Source organism: Capra hircus, chromosome 1 (genome assembly GCF_001704415.2).
Source record: "Capra hircus breed San Clemente chromosome 1, ASM170441v1, whole genome shotgun sequence".
Classification (NCBI taxonomy): domain Eukaryota; kingdom Metazoa; phylum Chordata; class Mammalia; order Artiodactyla; family Bovidae; genus Capra; species Capra hircus.
Window position 1 is genome coordinate 86,881,534 of NC_030808.1, and position 25,048 is coordinate 86,906,581.

The 25,048-nt window shown below is 39.9% G+C and overlaps 1 protein-coding gene across 7 annotated transcripts in view; it reads left to right on the forward strand.

Moving 5' to 3' along the window:
* The window catches only part of PEX5L (peroxisomal biogenesis factor 5 like), a 281,260-nt gene that overhangs the window by 172,133 nt on the left and 84,079 nt on the right, over positions 1-25,048 (forward strand). For all 7 annotated transcript variants that reach the window (XM_013964473.2, XM_018047532.1, XM_013964476.2 and 4 more), the window contains 2 exons: positions 722-818; positions 14,039-14,134. In XM_013964473.2, the coding sequence (XP_013819927.1) occupies positions 722-818; positions 14,039-14,134 (193 nt within the window). The remainder of the gene's footprint in view (positions 1-721; positions 819-14,038; positions 14,135-25,048) is intronic.

Sequence of the window (25,048 nt, forward strand, 5' to 3'; positions counted from 1 at the left end):
GTTAATAATTTTCTGAATGTGTAACCGATCTTTCAAAATAGGTACACAGGTATATTTCATATATGTGTTTATTCAATGGGGGCTTCCCTGGTGGCTCAGATGATAAAGAATCTGCCTGCCAATGCAGGAGACCCAGGTTCTATCCCTGAGTTGGGAATATCCCATTAAGTGAGTTATAGTTAAATTAAGTGTTTCTAGTTAAACAGGTAGCCTGTCCTGTCTTTATGAATCATCACTATCAGAAAATGAACTAATAATAATCTATGGATGCCCATGACAAAAACTGGCTGCCTAAATCTTACCATGTCTTTAAAACTTCCTAAAGGGCAACATATTTCAGTCTGTTGCCCTTCATACATCTCCATTTATATGACATTTCAAATTCTATATAAAGATCCAATCTTGACTAATACACTTTGTGAGAAGCTCCCTCCCCCCAAAAAGCCAATACTTTTTTGATAAAGCAGAACTTTCTGCAACAAAAATGGTATTGCATTTATTTGCCTTTTGCACATAACTGAAGTCTAAATCAATCAGAGACAATAACACCTAGCACATTTCAGCCACTGATGTTCCAAAAGTGGTCATTATAAAGTAAAAGTCTGATGAGAACTTTGTTACCAAGGTTTTTGGTGATCCAAATTAGCCAGGTTTTTTGGCTGACTTTCTAGCTGAATTTGCTTCTTGATGTACATTAACTTCCTTCATGTGCCCCGTATAGGTCTTCAGAGCACAGATCTCAGCCAGAACTGAGTGGTGGGAAAAGCGCCTTGAACTCTGAGTCAGCTTCAGAGCTGGAACTAGTGCCTCCAACACAGGTAACAAATCCAATTCCTCAACATACCTATCTTTTCTAATAGATCATTTATGTCATAAATATTTTATTTAAATTTTAACCAAAAAATTTGAAGTTTTTTTTCCCCTGTATTTTGTATTTTATTTGCTTTCTCACTCAGTAGCTATCTCAATGCTTAAAATAACAGATGATTGATAAATAGGTAGGTGGGTAGGTAGGTAGGTAGAAAGATAGATAGATTTGGCTGGAAAATGTGTCAGTGAACTTACTACTTAGCACTTTTTTCCCTTGTCCTACCATTTACTGTTCCATTATTTTTCAATACAAAATTTGTTCTGCTCCAGCATTAGCATTGTTTATGTAACAGACGCAAAGAAGAGGAAAGTACATCTTGAACATTCATTCACATCTATGCCCTGTGGGACAAGGTATTTACACATCAGGATTCTGGCCATCACATTAAAATAAATGTGATGCTAAGGAATTACTAAGTGTAGTATGAGCAATCATGATAATACTACCATTTGTATGGCAACCCACTCCAGTACTCTTGACTGGAAAATCCCATGGACGGAGGAGCCTGGTAGGCTGCAGTCCATGGGGTCGCGAAGAGTCGGACACGACTGAAGCGACTTGGCAGCACTAAGTATTAGGGACTCCACTATGTGCTTTTCACATATTGGATTGGCCAAAAAGTTTGTTTTGGTTTTTCGATAACATCCTACAGGAAAACTGAAACGAATGTTTTAGCCAACCCGATATTACACCTAATACTCAAAAAATCCTGTGAATTATTTTTAGCCTTACTTTGTCTCTAAAGAATCTTGGTAGAGTCAAAATCCTTTTATTGGGGCACCCAACTAATCCCTCATATAAGTAAACCAGACCTGTCTGTCCACTATTTGACCCTCAACTTCAGTGTAACTGACTTGCCTATAACTAGTTACCTCCTATGGTTAAGGCTGTGCCAAGAAAACCCAAGTCAATCTCAATCTTTTCATTTGCTCAAACACTTTACAAGGGTATACAGCCTTGATCTAAAACCAAAAAGATCTCAAGAAATGTATCCACATTCACACATCTATAATCTCAGTGGAAATAAGTAGGATGAAATGAGCAAAAGAAATTTTCCTGAGTTTATTAGATAAGATACTGAAACTAAGAGAGGAGATACGTTGTCTGAAGTGAGTAAAGGGAAAACCATGATAATAGCAAATATTATTGAGTGCTATCAGAAGGCCTTCTAATATGTATTAATTAGCTCTTTTGATCCTAACAAATGATTTGATTGTAAGTGTATTTATTACCCCCATTTTATAAAGGGGGAAACTAAGCCATACTGGGACTAAGAAAAACTGGCCACAACCAGTTAGTGGCCAAGAGAAGGCGGACACAGATAGAAAGAAAACTCAAGGCATCTGGAAACAGTTCTAAGTCATCAACAGCAACCCTACAAGAGAGAGGTGGGCATTACTGCTCCCGGAACTCGGCAAGAAAATGAGTCAGCTAACTTTCAGAACAAATAACCCTGGGAAGCTTAATGAATTGTAAAGGTACCATGTTCATTTAAATGTATCTTTCAAAAAAGCAAATTGATAACATCTATTAGAGAAACATTTCTTGATAAGTGCATAGAGATTTAGATTCAGGTAAAGTAATTGGTGCTGTTTCATAAACTGGAATCCTTGGAACAGTTTAATGTGGCAAGAGAATACTTATTTCTGCAGCAGGGGGAGACCTGGCACAGGTGGGCTGTTCCACGGGGAGCTGGAGGGGTGGAGGATCAGCTGGGGTCCTCGGTTGCCATGGAGACCCACAATGCAGTCATCTTATTATTCCAGTGACTGCTACTCCCCTGCTGGTTGTCTGATTTCATCCCACCACATTGTCCACTTACCCACTGGTGTGCCTTTAAGCAAACACAATATGCTTTGGAAATTTTGTATGAGAGTCCCAAAATTGTTCTCCAAAACATAATGCTAATTGCCCTGAGATAGTTCTGTCTGGATAAATCATAGTGAATCCTTTTAGAAAGTTACCAATTATTTGTAAAGCGTTTATCCTTTAAATTATTTTTTTTTAATGCTGCATGTTCACTTAACAAGATTTGCCTAAACTAAGCAAATTTATAACCTCCTAGTTGTAATTCCAGCCTATGGTTAAATTAGGAAAATTTCATGAATTTGGGATTTAATCATTTAGAATATTAAGTCACTCAAATGGAACAGCAAGAAAATAGACTGACTTATCTACCTGTAATAAAAAAACAGAAAGGTGTTTTTACTCTTAGCATACTGCTCTTAAATATATGATCTCTTTACATAAATAAGATGATGAAGCAGTATGAAAATTTGACTTAAAACTGACTTGCAAACTATTCAAGTAAAAAATTTCAGCTCATCAAAATTTTTTTACTGCTCCACTAACACTCAGATGGTTCACAGGAAAATCAAGGAAATGTATTCTCTCTCAAGCCAACATAAATAATCTTAGTTCAACAGGTGAGGAGCTATTTAAAAGCCTTGCTTAAAAATCATATTTCAAAATCACAAAGAGAATGAAAGCTAACAATGAGAACAATTCTTATGTTGGTTTATTTTCTTTTCAAAATGAGGAAAAAGAAAAGCATAGACTAATCTCTTTCAAATAGTGCTTTGAATACACTAATCAGAGTGACAGGAGATTATAATAAATTCTATAATCTCTGTATATTGAAGAATAAAGTTTCTTGATATTATGCAGACTGTGTAATTTGTATTCCCTGCAGCTAACCATTTCAAGAAATTATGATATCTGAAAAATTTAAAGATTTTTGAAGAATTGAAGAAATTCTTCAATGGTATAAAATTAGCTTTTTCCATGAAGGAATTGAGATAGTGGTAAGGCAAAAAAAAAAATAAAAAAGAACCAACTTCCACCAAAGAGTGATGGTTCACAAATTTCTTTTTCAAGTATGGACACTGGAAGGACAGCTCCAAGACAAGCTCTTCTTAACCTAAGCTGGACTACATGAGAAAGTGAGGCAGCCTGGCTCTCAAATACTGAGTCATAATCCTGACTCAGTATTTGAATCAGAGTGAACAGAATCACTCTGATTCTGCTGATTTTGGCAGAGCAAATACTTCCTTCCACATTGTCATAATTCCATCAAGTTGGCAGTGTTCCAAACCAGAACAGTTTAAACTTTAAAAGTGCAGATATATTTTCTAAATTTTTGAAGTAGTGAAAAAGGAAAGGCATACTAATAGTAATATAAGATATTCCTAATATACTATTTGAAATGTTTACAATAATCTTGAGAATTAACGTTCTCTCCATTAATGAGCAATGCATCTCAGAGAACAGAAGTAGTTTTCCCAAGGTGACACAGCTAAGATGGAGAGGAGCCAGCACTCAGATCAAACCCATCAGCTTCTAAAGTCCTTGTTCTTCATCCCACGCCACCTCTTATCAGCCACATCAGACTTCTCTACCTAAGAGAACTCACAGATCATCGATTTCCCTTCTCAATGCAAGCCCTGGTTATTACTTAATTTATAGGGTTAATATGAGTTAAGTGGTTTTAAAAAATATCACTTTCTTCCAGAAAATCTGAAGATGAATTAGGATTGTCATCTGATCTGAGGCCATGCACATTTTTGCACCTCCCCTCCCAAATTCATTCTCAACCTCTTGCTCTTAGAAATGCTAATGACTTCTATGCCATTCCTTTTCAATTTAATGAAGAAGACAATGCCTGCCATCCATAAAGCCATAAGTGAGGCAGTGGAAAAGCTTGAAAGATGAGACAGATTTTAAGAAGTATGAAGAACTTTATATCTAGTAGAAACAATTAGATAATACACTATAAATATAAACATAGTTTTGCTTTTTGGAAGACAGCACAGGAGCCACATCAGCATGCCTCTTACCCTCCTGGCAACACACAGTGAGCTACCAGTGAGGAAGAAAGCAAGAGAAGATGGAAAGAAGTAACAAAACCAAGAAGGCAGAAAGACAAGGTCAGCAGGAGGGCAATAAGAAAGAAAGCTGAAGATCATTTTCATAGTAGATAATCTGCACATACTAGGTACTCAACAAATACTTTTTATATAGTGGAAACATAAAGAATGCTAACAAAAAGGAGAAACAAAATGTTTTTCATTTTTAAAAATTTGAAAATAGAGGCTAGTGGTTAAAGATGGGAAAAAAGAAAGGATAAATTTTTATTCCTTTAGCATTTGAAGCTAGTTTCAAAAAATAATTTTTAGTTGTGTTTGCTAGTAGACTGTTCATCTTCTTTAAAAATCAGTCCTGATTTGCCTTGATAGTCCATAACATAGAATTGCATGGTTGGAGGCAGACAGGAACCATGGGCTACCCACCTTTGCACAAAGCTCTGGGAATCTGCTCTTGACACAAAAGGTACACCTTTTTTCTGTACGTTCAATGATAAATGTCTGCTGGCTGATTAAGAAAAAATATCATAGCCATCTTAATGAAGAAAGTGTTTAGATGATCTGTTCTATCATGAGTCCAGATTAAACAAAAGAGTTCTAAACACAGGTTTTTTTTAAATCGAATTTCCAAAGTCACACCTGATAAGCCCTAAGCAGAAAAATGATAACACTTCACCAGCAAAGGTCTGTATATTCAAAGCTATGGTTTTTCCAATAGTCATGTACAGATGTAAGAGTTGGAACATAAAGAAGGCTGAGCACCAAAGAATTGATGCTTTCAAACTGTGGTGCTGGAGAAGACTCTTGAGAGTCCCTTGAACAGCAAGCAGATCAAATCAAGTCAGTCAATCCTAAAGGAAATGAACTCAATATTCATTGGAAGGACTGATGCTGATCATCTCAGTTCGTTTCCAAGGTAAACCATTCAATATCACAGCAATCCAAGTCTGTGCCCCAACCACTAATGCTGAAGAAGCTGAACAGTTCTATGATGACCTACAAGACCTTCTAGAACTAACACCAAAAAAGATGTTCTTCTCATCATAGAGGACTGGAAGTCAAGAGATACCTGGAGTAACAGGCACATTTGGCCTTGGAATACAGAATGAAGCAGGGCAAAGGCTAACCAAGTTTTGCCAAGAGAATGCACAGGTCATAGCAAACACCCTCTTCCAACAACACAAGAGAAGACTCTATACATGGACCTCACCAGATGATCAGTACTGAAATGAGATTGATTATATTCTTTGCAGCCAAAAATGGAGAAGTTCTATCAGCAAAAACAAGACCAGGAGCTGACTGTGGCTCAGATCATGAACTCCTTATTGCCAAATTCAGACTTAAATTGAAGAAAGTAGGGAAAACCACTAAGCCATTCAGGTATGACCTAAACCAAATCCCTTACAATTATGCAATGGAAGTGACAAATAGATTCAAGAGATTAGATCTGATAGAGTGCCTGAAGAACTATGGACGGAGGTTCATGACACTGTACAGGAGGCGGTGAGCAAAACCATCCCCAAGAAGAAGAAATGCATGAAGGCAAAATGGTTGTCTGAGGAAGGCTTACAAATAACTGAGAAAAGAAGAAAAGCAAAACGCAAAGGAGAAAAGGAAAGATATCCATCTGAATACACAGTTCCAAAGAATAGCAAGAGTGATAAGAAAGCCTTCCTAAGTGAACAATGCAAAGAAATATAGGAAAACAATAGAATGGGAAAGACAAGAGATCTCCTCAAGAAAATTAGAGATACCAAAGGAACATTTCACACAAAGATGGGCACACTAAAGGACAGAAACCATATGGACCTAACAAAAGCAGAAGATATTAAGAAGATGTGGCAAGAATATACAGAACTATACAAAAAAGATATTAATGACCCAGATAACCATGATGAAGGGGCTTCCCTTGTAGCTCAGTTGGTAAAGAATCTGCCTGCAGTGCAGGAGACCCAGGTTCGATCCCTGGGTTGAGAAGATCCCCTGGAGAAGGAAATGGCAACCCACTCCAGTATCCTTGCCTGGAAAATCTCATGGACAGAGGGGCTGCAGTCCATGGGGTCGCAAAGAGTCGGGCACGACTGAGCGACTAACACTAACCATGATGATGTGATCACTCACCTAGAGCCAGACATCGTGGAGTGCAAAGTCAAGTGGGCCTTAGGAAGCATCACTACAAACAAAGCTAGTGGAGGTGATGGAATTCCAGCTGAGCTATTTCAAATCCTAAAAGATGATCCTGTTTTAGCGTTCCACTCAATATGCCAGCAACTTTGGAAAACTCAGCAGTGGCCACAGGACTGGAAAAGGTCACTTTTCATTCCAATGAAAGGCAATGCCAAAGAATGTTCAAACTACCACACAATTGCACTCATCTCACATGCTAGCAAGGTAATGCTCAAAATGCTTCAAGTTAGGCTTCAGCAGTACATGAACCGAGAACTTCCAGAAGTTCAAGCTGGATTTAGAAAGGGCAGAGGAACCAGAGATCAAATTGCCAACACCTGCTGGATCATAGAAAAAGCAAGAGAATTCCAGAAAAATATCTGCTTCATTGACCAAAGCCTTTGACTTGTGGATCACAACAAACTGTGGAAAATTCTTAAAGAGATAGGAATACCAAACCACATTACCTGCCTCCTGAGAAGTCTGTATGCAGGCCAAGAAGCAACAGTTAGAACCAGACATAGAACAACAGAGTGGTTCCAAATTGGGAAAGGAGTATGTCAAAGCTATATATTTTCAACCTGCTTATTTAACCTGTATAAAGAGTACATCATGAGAAATGCCAGGTTGGATGAAGCACAATCTGGATTCAAGATTGCGAGGAGAAATACCAATAACCTCAGATATGCAGATGACACCATCCTTATGGCAGAAAACAAAGAGGAACTACAGAGTCTCTTGATGAAGGTGAAAGGGAGCGTGAAAAAGCTGGCTTAAAACTCAACATTCAAAAATCGAAGAACATGGCATCCAGTCCCATCACTTCATGGCAAATAGATGGGGAAACAATGGAAACAGTGACAGACAATTTTCTGGGGCTTCAAAATCACTGCAAACGGTGACTGCCACCATGAAATCAAAAGACACTTGCTCCTTGGAAGTGTCTTGCTCCTCATTAAGTGTCTATGATGAGCCTAGACAGCATATTAAAAAGCAGAGACATAACTTTACCAACAAAGGTCCATATAATCAAAGCTATGACTTTTCTAGTAGTCATGTATAGATTTGAGTTTGGACCATAAAGAAAGCTTTGTGTTGAATTTTGTGTGAATTGATGCTTTTGAACTGTGGTGTTGGAGAAGACTCTTGAGAGTCCCTTGGACTGCAAGGAGATCAAACCAGTCAGTCCTAAAGGAAATCAGTCCTAAATATTGATTGGGAGGACTGAAGCTGAAGCTGAAGCTCCTATACTTTGGCCACCTGAATCAAAGAAGTGACTCTTTGGAAAAGACCTTGATGCTGGGAAAGATTGAAGGTGGGAGGAGAAGGAGATGACAGAGGATGAGATGGTGGATGGCATCACTGACTCGATGAACATGAGTTTGAGAAAGCTCAGGGAGTTGATGATGAACAGGGAAGCCTGGTGTGCTGCAGTCCATGGGGTGACAAAGAGTTGGACACAACTGAGTGACTGAACTGACTGATGCTGAAGATGAAGCTCCAATATTTTGGCCACCAGATGCATAAGACCCAACTCATTGGAAAAGACCTTGATGCTGGGAGAGATTGAAGGCAGGAGGAGGAGGGGGCAACAGAGTATGAGACAGTAAGATGACATTATTGATTCAATGGACATGAGTTTGATCAAACCCTGGGAGATAGTGAAGGACAGGGAAGCCTGGTGTGCTGTAGTCCATGGGGTTGCAAGGAGTCAGACAGGACTTAGCAACTGAACAACAACAAGATCTCACAAACCAAGGTCACCATTTAATAGTAAACGATAAACCAGGATTTGACCCCAGGCAAAAAGCAGAGACATTACTTTGCCAACAAAGATCTGTCTAGTCAAGGCTATGGTTTTTCCAGTAGTCATGTATGGATGTGAGAGTTGGACTGTGAAGAAAGCTGAGTGCCAAAGAATTAATGCTTTTGAACTGTGGTGTTGGAGAAGACTCTTGAGAGTCCCTTGGACTGCAAGGAGATCCAACCAGTCCATTCTAAAGGAGATCAGTCCTGGGTGTTCTTTGGAAGGAATGATGCTAAAGCTTGAACTCCAGTATTTTTGCCACCTCATGAAAAGAGTTGACTCATTGGAAAAGACTCTGATGCTGGGAGGGATTGGGGGCAGGAGGAGAAGGGGATGACAGAGGATGAGATAGCTGGATGGCATCACCAACTCGATGGACATGAGTTTGAGTGAACTCCGGGAGTGGTGATGGACAGGGAGGCCTGGCGTGCTGCAATTCACGGGGTCACAAAGAGTCGGACATGACTGAGTGACTGAACTGAAATGAACTGAACTGAACTGAAACTGACTTTAGAGAGACTTTTTAATGACTGTTATATAATCTCTGCTAGTTGTTATATTTTTCTTCTCTACAGTTAAGCAAATCCCTTTTCTCATCCAATCCCTTCAGAAAGATACTGAGCCTTTTTAAAATGTGTTTTGGTGGAAGATATCTATCAATTGTATGAGGAGCTATGAATGATGGCTTTAGATGTGAGCCAAGAAAATTATGCTAGGACAACCACAGCCACAAATACAGTCCTTTGCAAATCATATTTGACTGTTTTGATCATATGACTGCTTTGATCACAGTCATAACTTTTAATAAAGAGAATAAAGCATAATATTATTTTCAGAGTTATTTAATTCTTTCTTCTCTCCCTTCACCTAGTGCTGATCATTCAGTGCAATCAACAGCTGGGGGAATTAAATGCTTTCCTTCTTTGGAGACTGTAATACCCTAAAATCCAATTATCTTAAATGAATTAAAATGCTGTTTTTAAAGCCAAAGCACTTCCAGGAGGTAACTGTTAAGTGCAGAGCCTTTCTCAAAACCATGCAAAGAAGGAAAGAAATGACTATGTCGGAGTATATTTGTGAACTCCAGAGTTCCACCCACATACACATAATGTCAGTTCCTAGATCAGAAATTCTCACAGTGTGGTCCCTAAACCAGCAGTGTCAGTATCACTTGGGAACTTGTTAGAAATGACAATTCTATAGCCCCATCCCACACCTACTGACTCAGAAACCCAAGGGGTGGAGCCCTGCAAATTGAAGGTGACCTGTGGGTGATTCTAATGGTGATTCTAATGCACACTAAAGCTTAAGAACTGCTATTACAGCCATTGTGCTACCAAAACAGCTGCAAGTCAAACTTACAGGTGTAACTATCCTGTTTATCATTCCTCTAGTTAAATATTAAGACATATCTGCAGTTTACTAGCATTATTTATGTTTTTCCATATTGCAGTTTTGCCCGTAATGAAATTAGATGTAAATATATATATATATATATATATATAGTTCAAAAAGAAGGCTATTCTTGACTGTGTGTTTAGTCTGTTTTTCATTCTCAGTCCTAAATCAGCATGTCTGGGCACATTGCTGAGTTGCTAAAAAGTTTTAGAACCTTTAGATGTATACTACCCTCAGCTTGCAAACTGCCTCTGTTTACATTCAGTATCTACTTACATTTTATAAATTTATTTTATGCTTCCTTAGGAAAAATAGATGGCTTTAAAATGTGAGGTAGCTAACATTCAAATTAGTAATAACATAAGGCTTTCCTAACAATGTGGGAAATAGCATTTACCTAAATAGTAACTGTACTATCAAAACAAAATTTCATTTGCACGGTAAGATTATATTTACAGTTACTGTTTTGGGCAGTTAAGAGAACATAAACTGTAAGTCTAGAATCCTGAGAGATTTTCTTCTTCCTGATGTATGGTGCCCTTTGCATCCTGTGATTCATAATCCACTTGGGTCATGAAACATTGATGAACGGAAGCCAGTGACAGTAATGGAGTCCTGTTCGGTCAGGCTTCACAGGAAAGACAGATCATATTTCACAGGTGAAAAGTGCCTCTAATTAAAGGAGGTGCCTTGGGGACAAAAATGTTAATGCTTCCTCTTCCTTCTCCTAATGTCTTTATTATATAAATGCACAAAGTTTATTTCTTACCACGTGTGTCCATTTTTTTTTAACTTTATCTCAATGAGTATTTATTTCATGAACAAACCTGCAGGAAAATAAAAGAGTTGGTTCTAAAAGCAAAGGAATAAGGAACAGAGATTTAAGGAGCCAGTTGGGAAAGAAAAATCAAAATGAAAAGTTTACCAAGTTAGATACAAGGTTGATTAACTGTCTATAAGACAATAAAGTCATATCACCTTTGGCATTAACTTCTCTACCAGGCTGTAAGATCCTAATAGGTTATCAGTTCTAAAAGGTTATAAATCATCTGCACCTTTATATTTGTTAAACAAATATATTGTCACCCAAGAGTGTCAGATGAGGGTGGCAGTGGGCTGAATGGTGGCCCCCATAAAAGATATGTTCATATCCTAATCTCTGGAGCCTGTGTCAGTCTTCCCCTTCCTGACTCGATTTTCTGGATTAGAAAAATACAGTAGCTTCCACAGGGCCCAGAGAATAAGGTAGGATGCTTGTTTGGGAGGTCACTGGGCCTCGCCCACCAGTGAGCAAGGCACTGATGCCAAGGCAGTAGCATCAATGCCTTGACCTGCCTTCATCACCCTCCCTTTTCTGACCACAGGCACTGCCTCAATCCTGAGCTACTCACAGGCATCACTCTTTACCAGGAACCCCACTAGGGCATCCTGCAGCCACCCCCACCCCACCCCCAAACCAGGGTTTACTAGCACAGACATCTGCCAGTCCAGGTACAGTACAAAAATCAAGTCCCTTTCAATCTCCTATAGACTCTCCTTAGCCTCCAGATTGGCCATGAGACTTTGACTGAGAACACACAGCTACCTTCTGGGAGTAGGGAAGAGAAATACCTTTAATTTGGTCACTCATGTATTCCCTGACAGTATATTTTCAACAAATATTTACTGATTATTTGTGGAGCACCTACTCTTAGAAGGAAGGGCCAGGGATACAGCAGGGAATAAATACATCAAGGAGGAGAAAACATAAATTAGTGTTCCAATAAATTAACCTTTCACATCCATTAAAGCAGAAGGCAGTCTAAGACTTGTTTATGCTCAGAAACATTCCTAGTAATTACTTTATTCTTATTATTTTCAGCCCACAGTATTCTAGACAGCTTCTTGGCTAGCTCTCTCAACCTTGCATGAATGTCCCTGTCTCCAAGGGACAGCTTTTCTATATTTTGCATCTTCCTAAAATGGCCAGTTGAGCACAGCCTCCTGTGAGAGGCAGCGCATGCAGTGGTTTTGAGCATGGCCCAGAAGCAATGGTCCTACCACTTAGCCAGCTGTGAGACCAGGGGCAAGTCAAGTCAGCTCTCTGTGCTTCAGGGTCATGAAGTCAATGCTAGTACTTACCTCGGGTTGTTGAAAAGACATGAGTTCTAGTAGGTAAAGGACTTGAAGCAGCGTCTGGCAGGTAGTCAGCCCTGGTATTGGTGTTGTTCAGTCTCTATGTCGTGTCCAATTCTTTACAAATCAGACATGGTGTGTAGCCTGCCAGGCTCTTCTGTCCATGAGATTTCCCAGGCAAGAATACTGGAGTGGGTTGCCATTTCTTCTTCCAAGGGATCTTCCCAACCCCGGGATTGAATACTATGTAATCACTAAAGAGGGGGCTTCCTCTTGAGGACCACTAATGGTGGAGAAAGAATGAAAAGCAACTGAACAGAATAGATAGTAAGTGCTGGGTGGAGAGCAAAGTTTTGCCATAGTTTTGGTTTTCGAATGTGGCTACTTTTAAAAATCACCACAGAAGTTTTCAAACATTTAATTTCTGGGCCCCACCTTCAAAGATCACTTCATTGGTCTGGCGTGGGGCCCAGGACTTTTCAAGTAATTCCCCTAGAAGCAGGGGTTGAACATCCCTGCAGGACAGCAATCTCCCACATGGCCAAGGAGCCACCCCTGCCCTGCAGTGAAAGGGGGTGGGGGACTTGACTCCGAGCCTCTCTCCCCCTGCTCCCCAAGGCCTAGCTGCCTTAGCAGTGCTGGGCCTCCTCCCGCAGTCCATCCACAGGCATCTTTGGGGCGTGTATCACTTGTCAGACCCTGGGCTCAGGCTGGGGCAGTACAACAGTTACCAAAGTCCTCCCCCTGTGAACCCCACAGCAGAGCAAGAGGATCAGAGAAGAAGATAGGTAAGAAAACAAGCAATTACATGGAGAAAAGTCAGAAACATTCAATGCTCATGGAGAGAGTTCTAATCAACACACAGTGTATACACTAGGAAATCCTTGGGAAAAGACTGAGGTAGGTCTAGGAGTGCAACATGTGAAGACTCTCCATGGTACATTGCTGGATAGAAAAAAGCCACAGAATAGCACTATTTACATTTCCAAAAGCTTTTTGAAATACTGTGATATTCTATCCATGGGTGCATAAATATACATGCAAATGCAAGGGGGAAAGGTCTAGAATTATGCCTCTGATTTACAATGATTAATTTTTTTCAAAAAGAATGTAATCATTGTGAAATTTAAAATAGATATTTTTTAAATTCTAGCAAACTCTTTGTGGGGGATCTTCTGGAAATATTTGCATTTAGCTAAGTTGTGTATCCCATTTCCTGTTAATTGTGATAAAGCAGTTGGCATTACCAGACATGATTTTATCCAAGTGACTATTTAGCAGAGAGCAGTGACCTGAGGAAACGTGGCATGAGACACATGTGTGCCAAGAGAGGAAAGGCAAAGGAAAGAAAATATAGCGTGAAGCCCAGCTCAAGTGTAAGGAGAAAGGCCTAGCAGCTACCTTCCGTGGCTGCAGCCTTCACAGCTTCACCTGAGGCTGATCCTCCTAACAAGCCGAAAGCGCAAACATCGGCTTCCTGGTGTATTCTATAACGGAGATTCTCCAGCCATAGGGAGACTTCCTAACCTATCAACGCCTTGAACCTAGACCAATGAGATGTAAGATCTTTGGGCGGTAAGGCCTGGGTGTGGATGTTTTAATATGACCTCGGCTGAGACTCTTCTGTTAGAAGATCCCTCCGTGTGAGCCGGGCGCACATTTTGGCACCATCCCCGTTTAAGAAGCGTTCCGCTTGCAAAGTACTCCAAAAGTAACGTCAGTCACAGGTGCTTCTTAAAGCCTAGGGTACTATGAGAAAAGGAAAAATGTTTGTATTTTATATTACGTGATTCCAAAATTGTGTTTGGTTTATTTCAGGCTCGACTGACCAAAGAGCAGCGCTGGGGGAGCGCCTTGCTGTCCAGAAACCACTCCTTAGAAGAAGAATTTGAAAGAGCGAAAGCAGCTGTGGAGGTAGCTTTTTGGTTTATTTTTTCGGTTTCATGTTTCTGAGAGTGGAATTCAAAAAAATCAAACAAGATATATATGAAGTAGGTCTTTTTTTTAAAAATTGGAGGATAATTGCTTTACAATGTTGTGTTGGTTTCTGCCGTACAACAACGTGAATCAGCAACATGAATCAAGTATACATCTATTGCCTCCCTTTTGAGCTCCCTTCAGCCCTCTAGGTTGAAATGAGTCTTTATAGACATGAGCAAACCATGACTATAATTGTTAGAATGAGACCTGGTTACCAGAGAACTTTTGACTTCCTACATGGGGTGACTAATAGTTGTCAACTCTTAAAATTCTGTGGTAGATTAGCAGTGACTGGAGTTTTGGGTCAGGAAGAACTCTGAGTCTCATCAGGCTCCCGTGATGAACCTATGCTATGCATTTGCTAGCTTCTATGAGGTCAAGCTTCATGCCTGATTTTTTTTTTCTCAGACATCTAGGACAATGTCTGAAACACAGAAGCTCTTGCTAATCCTGAAATATACATTTTCCTCACTGGGTGGGGAAAAAAGGCAGGGCTGAGAAATTCTAATCAATGATAGCCCATCTTGACTTGAGCCATAATTTTTCTTTCTTTCTTTCTTTCTTTCTTTTTTTTTTTACTGTTAAGAGTGTTCAAAACAATGACAATGTTAATAAATACTTAATTTGAACATTCCTTTTCCTTGTTTACCCTTCTAATAAGAGAGGGGGTGGGGGAAGAAAGAAAGAAAGGGAAAAGGGAAGCCAAAAAAGGCATCCTTGGCTGTTTTTTTATCCATTTCCGTCCTGGTTAGATTTGCAAAGAGTGCATCACAGGCACCATCTATGATTCCCACCAAAGCTTTGCTAGATGACTATTTGAGAGTGGAGCTTTTCACCCAATCCAAGTATGAACTTGTCAGGACCTCCGTTTCTATTATTGATGGGAAGTCTTGCAAATTGAAAGTATTCCTGTAATATGGTTCATTTATGTGTCAGTCTTACCACTAGAATTCGGATGAAAGTATTATACAATGGGCAGTCTTTCAGTAATTTCATACTTGAAGTGCAATTAGATCATACTAGCAATTTAATATTAAAAAGTTCTCTATATTCTAGGAAATAATTCCAGTTAAATTTCATATCATCAGTCAGAAACCTAGTAAGAGAACACTTTAATCTCATCACAGTACAGTCCACCCAAATTTCTTCTTTTAGTTTTAACCTTTTTATTAAAAAAAAGTTATGCATATTTAGTGCTCTTGAATGTGATCAACTGATAGATTTGATTGAAACCAGCTGAGTTCAAATTATTCAACTGCATGGAGGCTGTAGCTCAATTTATCTTAAATGTAGAATTTTCTGACTTAAAAGAATTTAAGTTTCTTTTGAACTCCTACTGTGTATAATACACTGAATTAGCACTAAAAAGATTATTTAGAACCATAGATTCTTGGGGAAGAAAAGACTTTAGAATTTATCTATTCCTATTTGTAAGGAGGAGACAATGGGTTCAACTAAAACAACATAAGTGCAAAGTAATGTATCAACAAGAAAAAAATTGTCCTTCTGTCTATTCATAAAATCACTTAATCTTAGTTTTGGTGGAGATGCCATCTATTCCAACCAGTCACACAAAACAATTTTTCTTTTTAAACATACTTGAAAAATTATTTATTCAAACATACCCTGTTTCTATTTGAACATTTCCAGTTAGGAACAACTCCTTTTCAAGAAAACCTATTTCAGTTTTGGACAATCCTGCCATTTAAAAAGTCTTCCCTGAATTAGGCTGAAATTGATCTGCCAGCAACTACCTGTTTTCTTACCCCTGGCTTTGCTCTCTCTGGACCAAGGCAAACTTAGGTGAATCCCTTCTCTACATGATGCCCATCTCAACCCAGGAAGCCTGATTTTCTCCTGGTTTCTCCTTGTATGTCCTGGGAATTGAGAGACCAGAGTTGTTATTCCAACTTGCCACTAATAACGAAACATCATATCTCATTTGGAGAAGAAAATGGCAACCCACTCCAGTGTTCTTGCCTAGAAAATCCCATAGACAGAGGAGCCTGGAGGGCTGCAGTCCAGAGGGTTGCAAAGAGTTGGGTACAACTGAGCGACTGAACATTAATAGACCTCATTAATATACCTCATTAATCCATGTAAGTCTCATTTTTCCACACCTCTACAGTCCTTTCCAGCTACAAAATCTTAAAAGGCTGTAAATTACTTCAAGTAGTTATCCACAAACATTAGTGGCTGTCTATACATGTTGGCTGCTGAACTAGGTACTAGAGATAAAGGAATGAGCTAGCTTTGAGTTACTGTCCAGCAGTGGCGTGGAACAGATGACCGACTTAAACAAGGCATTTGCTCCCTTCCACTTCAGTTTCTTCATTATAAGATGAGGGGCTTGGATTTCTAATGTACTAAAAGTGCTATCTGTTTATAGCTTCAGGTGGAGTGACTAAGTGCAGAATTCCTAGCAAATCAGAAAACTGTAAGCATATTTGCTCAGCTGGAAGCCTGGAACCTAGAAGCTTCCTTAAGGAATGAGAGAGGATGGTGTTGACCAGAAGGTGTAAACAGGTGTGGGGAAAAAGGCATGAGGCATGGGGGTGGGGGTTGTATTTCACCAAGCTGAGGGTAAATCAGACCTACAAAACTGCACACATATGTAACTGCTTACTTCCCAACATTATTCTTATTGAGGGTTTAATCTAAATCCTTAGCAGAAGACATAATAAAATGTGTCACAGAGTCTCGGAAATATACACGCCACTTGACCCAGCCACTTCTTAGAATTTGTCTTAGGAAAATAGTCATAAAAGTTTGCAATATTTTATCTGTAGAATTTTACGTGGTGAAAATTGGGAATAGCCCAAGTGTACCACAGCAGAATTAACTAAATTACTATCTCTACAGTAAAATGCTATATAACTGTTAAAAACTACAACATAGAAAAATAATTAAGATCATGTAAAATGTCTAGTGATAATTGGAATACTCATTTATATACTGAAAACTTTACAGTATGATCCCAGGTTCATAAAATTATAATAGCTTAATACCTCATGTGTTTGGAATGACTTCCCTGATGGCTCAGCTGGTAAAAACTCCGCCTGCAATGCGGGAGACCTGGGTTCGGTCCCTGGGTTGGGAAGATCCTCTGGAGAAGGGAACGGTTACCCAATCCAGTATTCTGGCCTGGAGAATTCCATGGACTGTATAGTCCATGGGGTCACAAAGAATCAGACACAACTGAGTGTTTGGAATACATACTCTGTGCCAGCCACTGCCTCAGGAGCTCTGCATGGATTCTCGTTTAATCCTCCCAGCAGGCCTATGAGGAAGGTAATATTACTGTTCTCATCCTGCAGATGAGAAAACTGAGGCTTAAAGATATTGCAGACATTTGCATGGCATTTTATAAGCAATTAAGATAGACTGAAAATGAAGAACTCTCATTTAGCAAGTTATAAAGTCATGATTTCCTCCCAGACTCCAGAGCCTGTATTCTGAATCACTGCACTGTATAATCAAGAGAGTCTGTGTCCAATTGTTCACAGTAGTTATCCTTGGGTGGCTGTGTTTGGGAGTGATTTAATTTCTTCCATTAGCTTATCTGTATTTTCCAAATGTTCTGTCATAAATGTGTACTATGTTGGTAATCAGGGAAAAAGTGGTAAATTCCAATGGGCACTATAGTAGAATCTCAGATTCTTAAAGAGAACGAAAAGTGCTACATTCTTCATTTCAAGACTGATAAAGAATGGCACTGCAGATCAGCTTTATTAGAGATCGTTCTAAACAGCGAGACCCAGATGAAAACCATGCATGGGGCGAGTTCAGTGTTTCCAGTCTCCATTTCTATATTATCTGGTTCTGATATTCCTTCTATTTCACATTCTATTCCATTCTTAAACCCTCTTTTTTTTTTGGTCATCATCCTGCCTCAGGCCTAGCACCTGATCCCCTTTCCAGCTTCTTCTGCATCCCAGCCCTTCGAGAGCTCCAGGGGTACCACCGAGCTCATCTTGCACAGCAGCCGCATTGCCTGCGGTCTCCACTCTTTCCTCTGCAGGGAACATTCTTCTCCCACATCCTGGTGTGGCAGGTTCCTTATTGTCATTCAGATTCGAACTCAAGTGTCAACGCCTCAGGAAAGCTGAAGCTGACCACCAGTTGCTGCACAGCACCTCAAATTTTGTTTTTCACTCTTACATTTATCACTTTGTCCTCCCTTATTTATTTATCTGTCTGTTCTCTGTCCACTTTAAAACGTAACCTCAATGAGAAAACGGATCGTGTCTCTTATGTAACACTACCTCAAGAGCTGAAACAGTGTCTGGTAACTGTGTCCATGCTCAGTTGATCAGTCACATCTGACTCTTTGCATCCCCTTGGACTGGAGCCTCCCAGGTTCCTCTGTCCATGGAATTTTTCAGGCAGGAATACTGGAATGGGTTGCCATTTCCTCCTCTAGGGTACCTCAGTTCAGTTCAGTCACTCAGTCATGTCTGACTCTTTGCGACCCCATGAACCGCGGCACGCCAAGCCTCCCTGTCCATCACCAACTCCCGAAGTTTGCCCGAACTCATGTCCATCGAGTCAGTGATGCCATCCAGCTATCTCATCCTCTGTCATCCCCTTCTCCTGCCCCCAATCCCTCCCAGCATCAGAGTCTTTTCCAATGAGTCAGCTCTTCACATGAGGTGGCCAAAGTACTGGAGTTTCAGCTTCAGCATCAGTCCCTCCAGTGAACACCCAGGACTGATCTCCTTTAGGATGGACTGGTTGGATCTCCTTGCAATCCAAGGGACTCTCCAGAGTCTTCTCCAACACCACAGTTCAAAAGCATCAATTCTTCGGCACTCAGCTTTCTTCACAGTCCAGCTCTCATATCCATACGTGACCACTGGAAAAACCATAGCCTTGACTAGACAGACTTTAGTATTTAATAAATACTTGTTGAATGAATGGATGGCTGGCTAATTGTTAATCACGTAACGTGAGAAACACTTCAAAAGTGCCCTATCACCTTCTAATGTAATTGAGTATTTGCAGTTTCATAGCTGATGTAAACAATCAATTCTGTCTCTGGGGTACAGATCTCTCCCAGGGACTGCCCTGAAGCGTCCTCTGTGTCTGTCTTGGTCTCAGTGTCAGTCAGTGAGACAGTCACAGTGTTACAATGCCATTACAATACAGGTGACAGCAACCGCTCTTGCCATGGTGTTACATTGGACCTGTTTTATATTCTGCATGGTATGATGTAGGCTATACATAGACTGTGTAGTACCTGTTGCTGCTGCTAAGTCGCTTCAGTCGTGTCCAACTCTGTGCGACCCCATAGACGGAAGCCCACCAGGCTCCCTGTCCCTGGGATTCTCCAGGCAGGAACACTGGAGTGGGTTGTCATTTCCTTCTCCAATGCGTGAAAGTGAAGTTGCTCAGTCATGCCCAACTTCGCGACCCCATGGACTGCAGCCTACCAGGCTCCTCCGTCCATGGGATTTTCCAGGCAAGAGTACTAGAGTGGGGTGCCATTGCCTTCTTTGATGTAGTACCTAACAGCATGCAATTCAACTAATGTTGCCCCAAAGTGCCCTAAAATTCCAGTTCTTCTACTAAAGACAATTATCACCACATACACAGTTATGCATACCTTAAATGACTGGGGAACCTGTTTGTGTGTGAAGACTGACATTGCTCAAGCTCGGGTTGAATGGTTAGATTCAGTGAGGCCTTATGTGGAGTTTTTTGCCTCCATATCCTACATTTTATTGAAAAATCACTGAAAATTCATCTCAGCTCAAAGTATTGTAATTTTAGGTCAAAGAACCAAATATTCCTAATTTGGGCTATTATTTTAAATGCCTGTTCCCTGAAGGAGTTTCCTCCATGCTTCCTCTTGGATTTTCTTTCTAGCCAGCAGCCTAAACATGCTGTTAGCTACAAGTCCCTAAGAAAGATGTACAGGAGGTGCAGAAGTGAGAAGAGGGGAAGGAGCCCCAGGGGCACAGTGAGGCCTGAAGCTGCCTCCCAGGAAGAAGATCCCTAAAGAGCACTATGCATCCTCTGCAGAGAGGAGGTCACATGGGCAGTCAGCACACCCACACCTGCAACCAGAAATGTCTCTTACCACTGTCAGCAGAGAGGAAATAAGCCAGCCAGCCTCTGGAGCTGTGTTTACCTAGTTAGTCTCTCTAGGTGCCTCAGCCTTCAAAGTAAACTGGATGTTGCAACAAATTCATCAGGAAGTGTTTTTTTTTTTTTTTTCATTTATTTTTTAATTGAAGGATTATTGCTTTACAGAATTTTGTTGTTTTCTGTCAAACCTCAGCATGAATCAGCCATAGGTATGCATGTGTCCCCTCTCTCTTGAGCCTCCCTCCCATCTTCCTCCCCATCCCACCCCTCTAGGTTGATACAGAGCCCCTGTTTGAGTTCCCTGAGACATACGGAAAATTCCATTGGCTGTCTATTTTACATATGGTAATGTAAGTTTCCATGTTACTCTCTCCATACATCTTACCCTCTCCTCCCCTCTCCCCATGTCCATAAGTGTGTTCTCTATGTCTTTTTCTCCACTGCTGCCCTGCAAATAAATTCTCCAGTACCATCTTTCTAGATTCTGTACATATGCATTAGTATACAATATTTATCTTTCTCTTTCTGACCTACTTCACCCTGAATAATAGGCTCTCGGTTCATCCGCCTCATTAGAACTGACTCAAATGCATTCTTTTTTATGACTGAGTAATATTCCATTGTGTATATATACCACAATTTCTTTGTCCATTCATCTGTCGATGGACATCTAGGTTGCTTCCATGTTCTAGCTGTTTAAATAGCACTGCAGTGAACAGTGGGGTACATGTGTCTTTTTCAATTTTGCTTTCTTCAGGGTATATGCCTAGGATTGGATTGCTGGGTCATATGGTCGTTTTATTCCTAGTTATTTTAAGGAATCTCCATACTGTCTTCCATGGTGGCTGTATCAGTTTACATTCCCACCAACAGTGCAAGAGGATTTCCTTTTCTCCACACCCTCTCCAGCATTTATTGTTTGTAGACTTTTTGATGATGGCCATTCTGACTGGTGATAGGTGATATCTTGTAGTTTTGATTTTTGTTTCTCTAATAATGAGTGATATTGAGCATCTTTACATGTGTTTGTTAGCCATCTGTATGTCTTCTTTGGAGACATGTCTGTTTAGGTCTTTTGCCCACTTTTTGGTTGAGTTGTTTGTTTTTCTGGTGTTGAGTTGTATGAGCTGCTTGCATATTTTGGAAATTAATCCTTTGTCAGTTGTTTCATTTGCTATTATTTTCTCCCATTCTGAGGGTTGTCTTTTCACCTTGCTTATAGTTTCCTTTGCTGTGCAAAAGATTTTAAGTTTAATCAGGTCCCACTTGTTTACTTTTGTTTTTATTTCCATTACTCTAGGATCTTGCTTTGATTTATGTCATCGAGTGTTCTGCCTATGTTTTCCTCTAAGAGTTTTAAAGTTTCTGGTCTTGAATTTAGGTCTTTAGTTCACTTTGAGTTTGTGTATTGTGTTAGGAAGTGTTCTAATTTCATTTTTTTACATGTAGCTGTACAGTTTTCCCAGCACCACTTATTGAAGAGATTGTCTTTGCCCCATTGTATATTCTTACCTCCTTTGTCAAAAACAAGGTACCCATAGGCGCATGGGTTTATTTCTGGGCTTTCTGTCTTGTTCCATTGGTCTATAGTTCTATTTTTGTGCTGGTACCGAACTGTCTTGATATCTGTGGCTTTGTAGTATAATCTGAAGTCAGGAAGGTTGACTTCTCCAACTCCATTCTTCTTTCTCAAGACTTCTTTGGCTATTCAGGGTCTTTTGTGTTTCCATATGAATTGTGAAATTTTTTGTTCTAGTTCTGTGAAAAATGCCATTGGTAATTTGATACAGGTCACATTGAATCTGTAGATTGCATCTGGTAGTATAGTCATTTTTAGAATATTGATTCTTCTACCCAAGAACATGGAATATCTCTCCGTTTGTTTATGTCATCTTTGAATTCTATCATCAGTGTCTTATAATTTTCTGTATACAGTCCTTTTGTCTCCTTAGGTAGGCTTATTCCTAGATATTTTATTCTTTTTGGTGCAGTGGTGAATGGGATTTATACCTTAATTTCTCTTTCTGATTTTTCATGTTTAGTATATAGGAATGCAAATTATTTCTGTGTATTGATTTTGTATCCTGCAACTTTGCTAAATTCCCTGATTAGCTCTAGTAATTTTCTGATAGTATCTTTAAGGTTTTCAGTGTATAGTATCGCATCATCTGCAAGCAGTGAGAGCTTTACTTCTTTTCCAATCTGGATTCCTTTTATTTAAGTTTCTTCTCTGACTGCTATAGCTAGGACTTCCAAAACTATGTTGAATAATGGTGGTGAGAGTGGACACCCTTGTCATGTCATCAGGACATGTTTTAAGCTCTTTCTATGGGCCAGGCACTGGACTAGGTGCTAGGAAATGAAAATTAAGTAAGATAGCTCTTCCCTTAAAGCTCTGGAAGAATTGGAGGTATTTGCAGCTCAGGAGATGATCAAATATGATTTATAGTTATTATGGTTTTACATGACCAGCTCCACTCTAAGTGTTGACCTCTTACAGGTGGGACCACATTTCATCTCTGTATTCCTAGCACCTTTCAGAGATTCTGATACAGAACAAGGCCCCACAAACTTTTGCTGGCTAAATAAATGAACAGATTAGCAACCTAATGCATTTATTTCATCGAAGTATCTCTTCTTTAATGTGTGTTTAAGAAATATCACTAACCTACTAACAAGATGAACTTTGTACCCTGACAAGCCTCATTGAAAGCTGTATCCTAACTTCCATTTCTATGTCCTGTCTCAAAGGATACAGTGTTCAAGATAACTTCTTTTCAGTGCATGCGTGCTCAGTTGCTTCATTCATGTCCAACTCTTTGCGACCCCGTAGACTGTAGCCCTCTAGGCTTCTCTGTCCATGGGATTCTCCAGGCAAAAATACTGGAATGGGTTGCCATGCCATCCTCCAGGGGATCTTCCCGACACAGGGATCGAACCCATGTCTCTTAAAATCTTCTGCATTGGTAGGTGGATTCTTTACAACTAGTACCACCTGGGAAGCCCAACGTAAACACCCAAACAGGGACTTGAATCCTGGACCCTCAGATAAAAAGTCTGATGCTCTACTAACTGAGCTAAGGACATAGCTCTCAAGATAACTCCTCATCAGACTGGAGGTTAATTTTCCCTCAGCAGCACTAATGTACATGAAAAACACAGGCATATTAGTAATTACTGTTTAAGGACACGGATAGTGAAAGAGTTTAATGCTTATTAGTAATTCCTTCATCTGGAGGTGTGGCTGACTCTTTATCTCCGTTAATTTTGACTTGGAAATATCATGCTTAAAACAATGTAATGCTTGATAGGCACCTTAGAAATCTTAAATGCTTGTAGGGAATTGGAGGCCATTCTTGAACTCCTTTTGTTAATATAGTATTATGAAAGAAATTGCTGACTTGAGTGCCCTCCTACCAAGAAGATTATCTGTCTGTCCTACCCCCTCATATTTTCTCTTGCTTTCTATGACAGTGTCACCTCTTTGAAGTAGGTAGAAGAGATTAATGGATTAAACACTACTTAAATCATTCTGACTTAGATTCAATATCCAAAAAAGAGGAAATCTTCTGAAAATATGTGGAAACATTCTTTGGGCAATACTGGAGAAATCTTGAGGTTAACTGCTTAAGACACAGATAGCCTAAAACCTTAGCATACCATGTAGCTAACATGCTTCCCATGTCAAACTGTAGATAGGTCATGTAAAAATTAGATGTGTTGTGAATTCACTGGGCAGCTACAGAAGAAAGGAAAGTATGTTTTGACTAACAGCTAGAAGTCTCTGCTACAGGTACCCTCCAGCTCTGATACTTTTAGGAATATTCGAAACCTCTCTCTCAATATCTCTTTCTCTCTTTTGTTGGATGTCTTTTTACTTTTGAGACCAACTATTAAATAATTTTCTAGGAATTTTATTTCTGTAGGAGCAATAATGTAATTCTATTTATCTGGAACCTACAAACCTCAGCTTCTTTATTGAAGTATAGGTGACTCAGTACAGAATCTGCCTACAGTGCAGAGTCCTGGGTTCAATCCCTGGGTCAGGAAGTTCCTCTGGAGAAGGAAATAGCAACCCACTACAGTAGTTTTGCCTGGATAATCCCATGGACAGAGGAGCCTGGCTGGCTACAGCCCATGGCGTCACAAAGAGTCGGACACAACTGAGCAACTAACACTTTCACTTTCATCTTGCATTTACAGTGTTCTGTTAGCTTCTGCTGTACAACAAAGAGATTTGGTTCTATACACACATATATGTATATTCTTTTTGATTATGGTTTATTGTAGGATTTTGACTATAGTTCCCTGTGCTGTACAGTAGAACCTTTATTTCAGAGATAGTATGGGGGACTGGAATGCAAAAGTAGGTAGTCAGGAAACACGTGGAGTAACAGGCAAATTTTGCCTTGGAGGACAGAATGAAGCAGGGCAAAGGCTGATGATAGAGTTTTGCCAAGAGAATGCACTGGTCATAGCAAACACCCTCTTCCAACAACACAAGAGAAGACTCTACACATGGACATCACCAGATGGTCAACACCAAAATCAGACTGATTATATTCCTTGCAGCCAAAGATGGAGAAGCTCTATACAGTCAGCAAATACAAGACTGGGAGCTGACTGTGGCTCAGATCATGAACTCCTTATTGCCAAATTCAGATTGAAATTGAAGAAAGTAGGGAAAACCACTGGACCATTCAGGTATGACCTAAATCAAATCCCTTATGATTATACAGTGGAAGTGAGAAATAGATT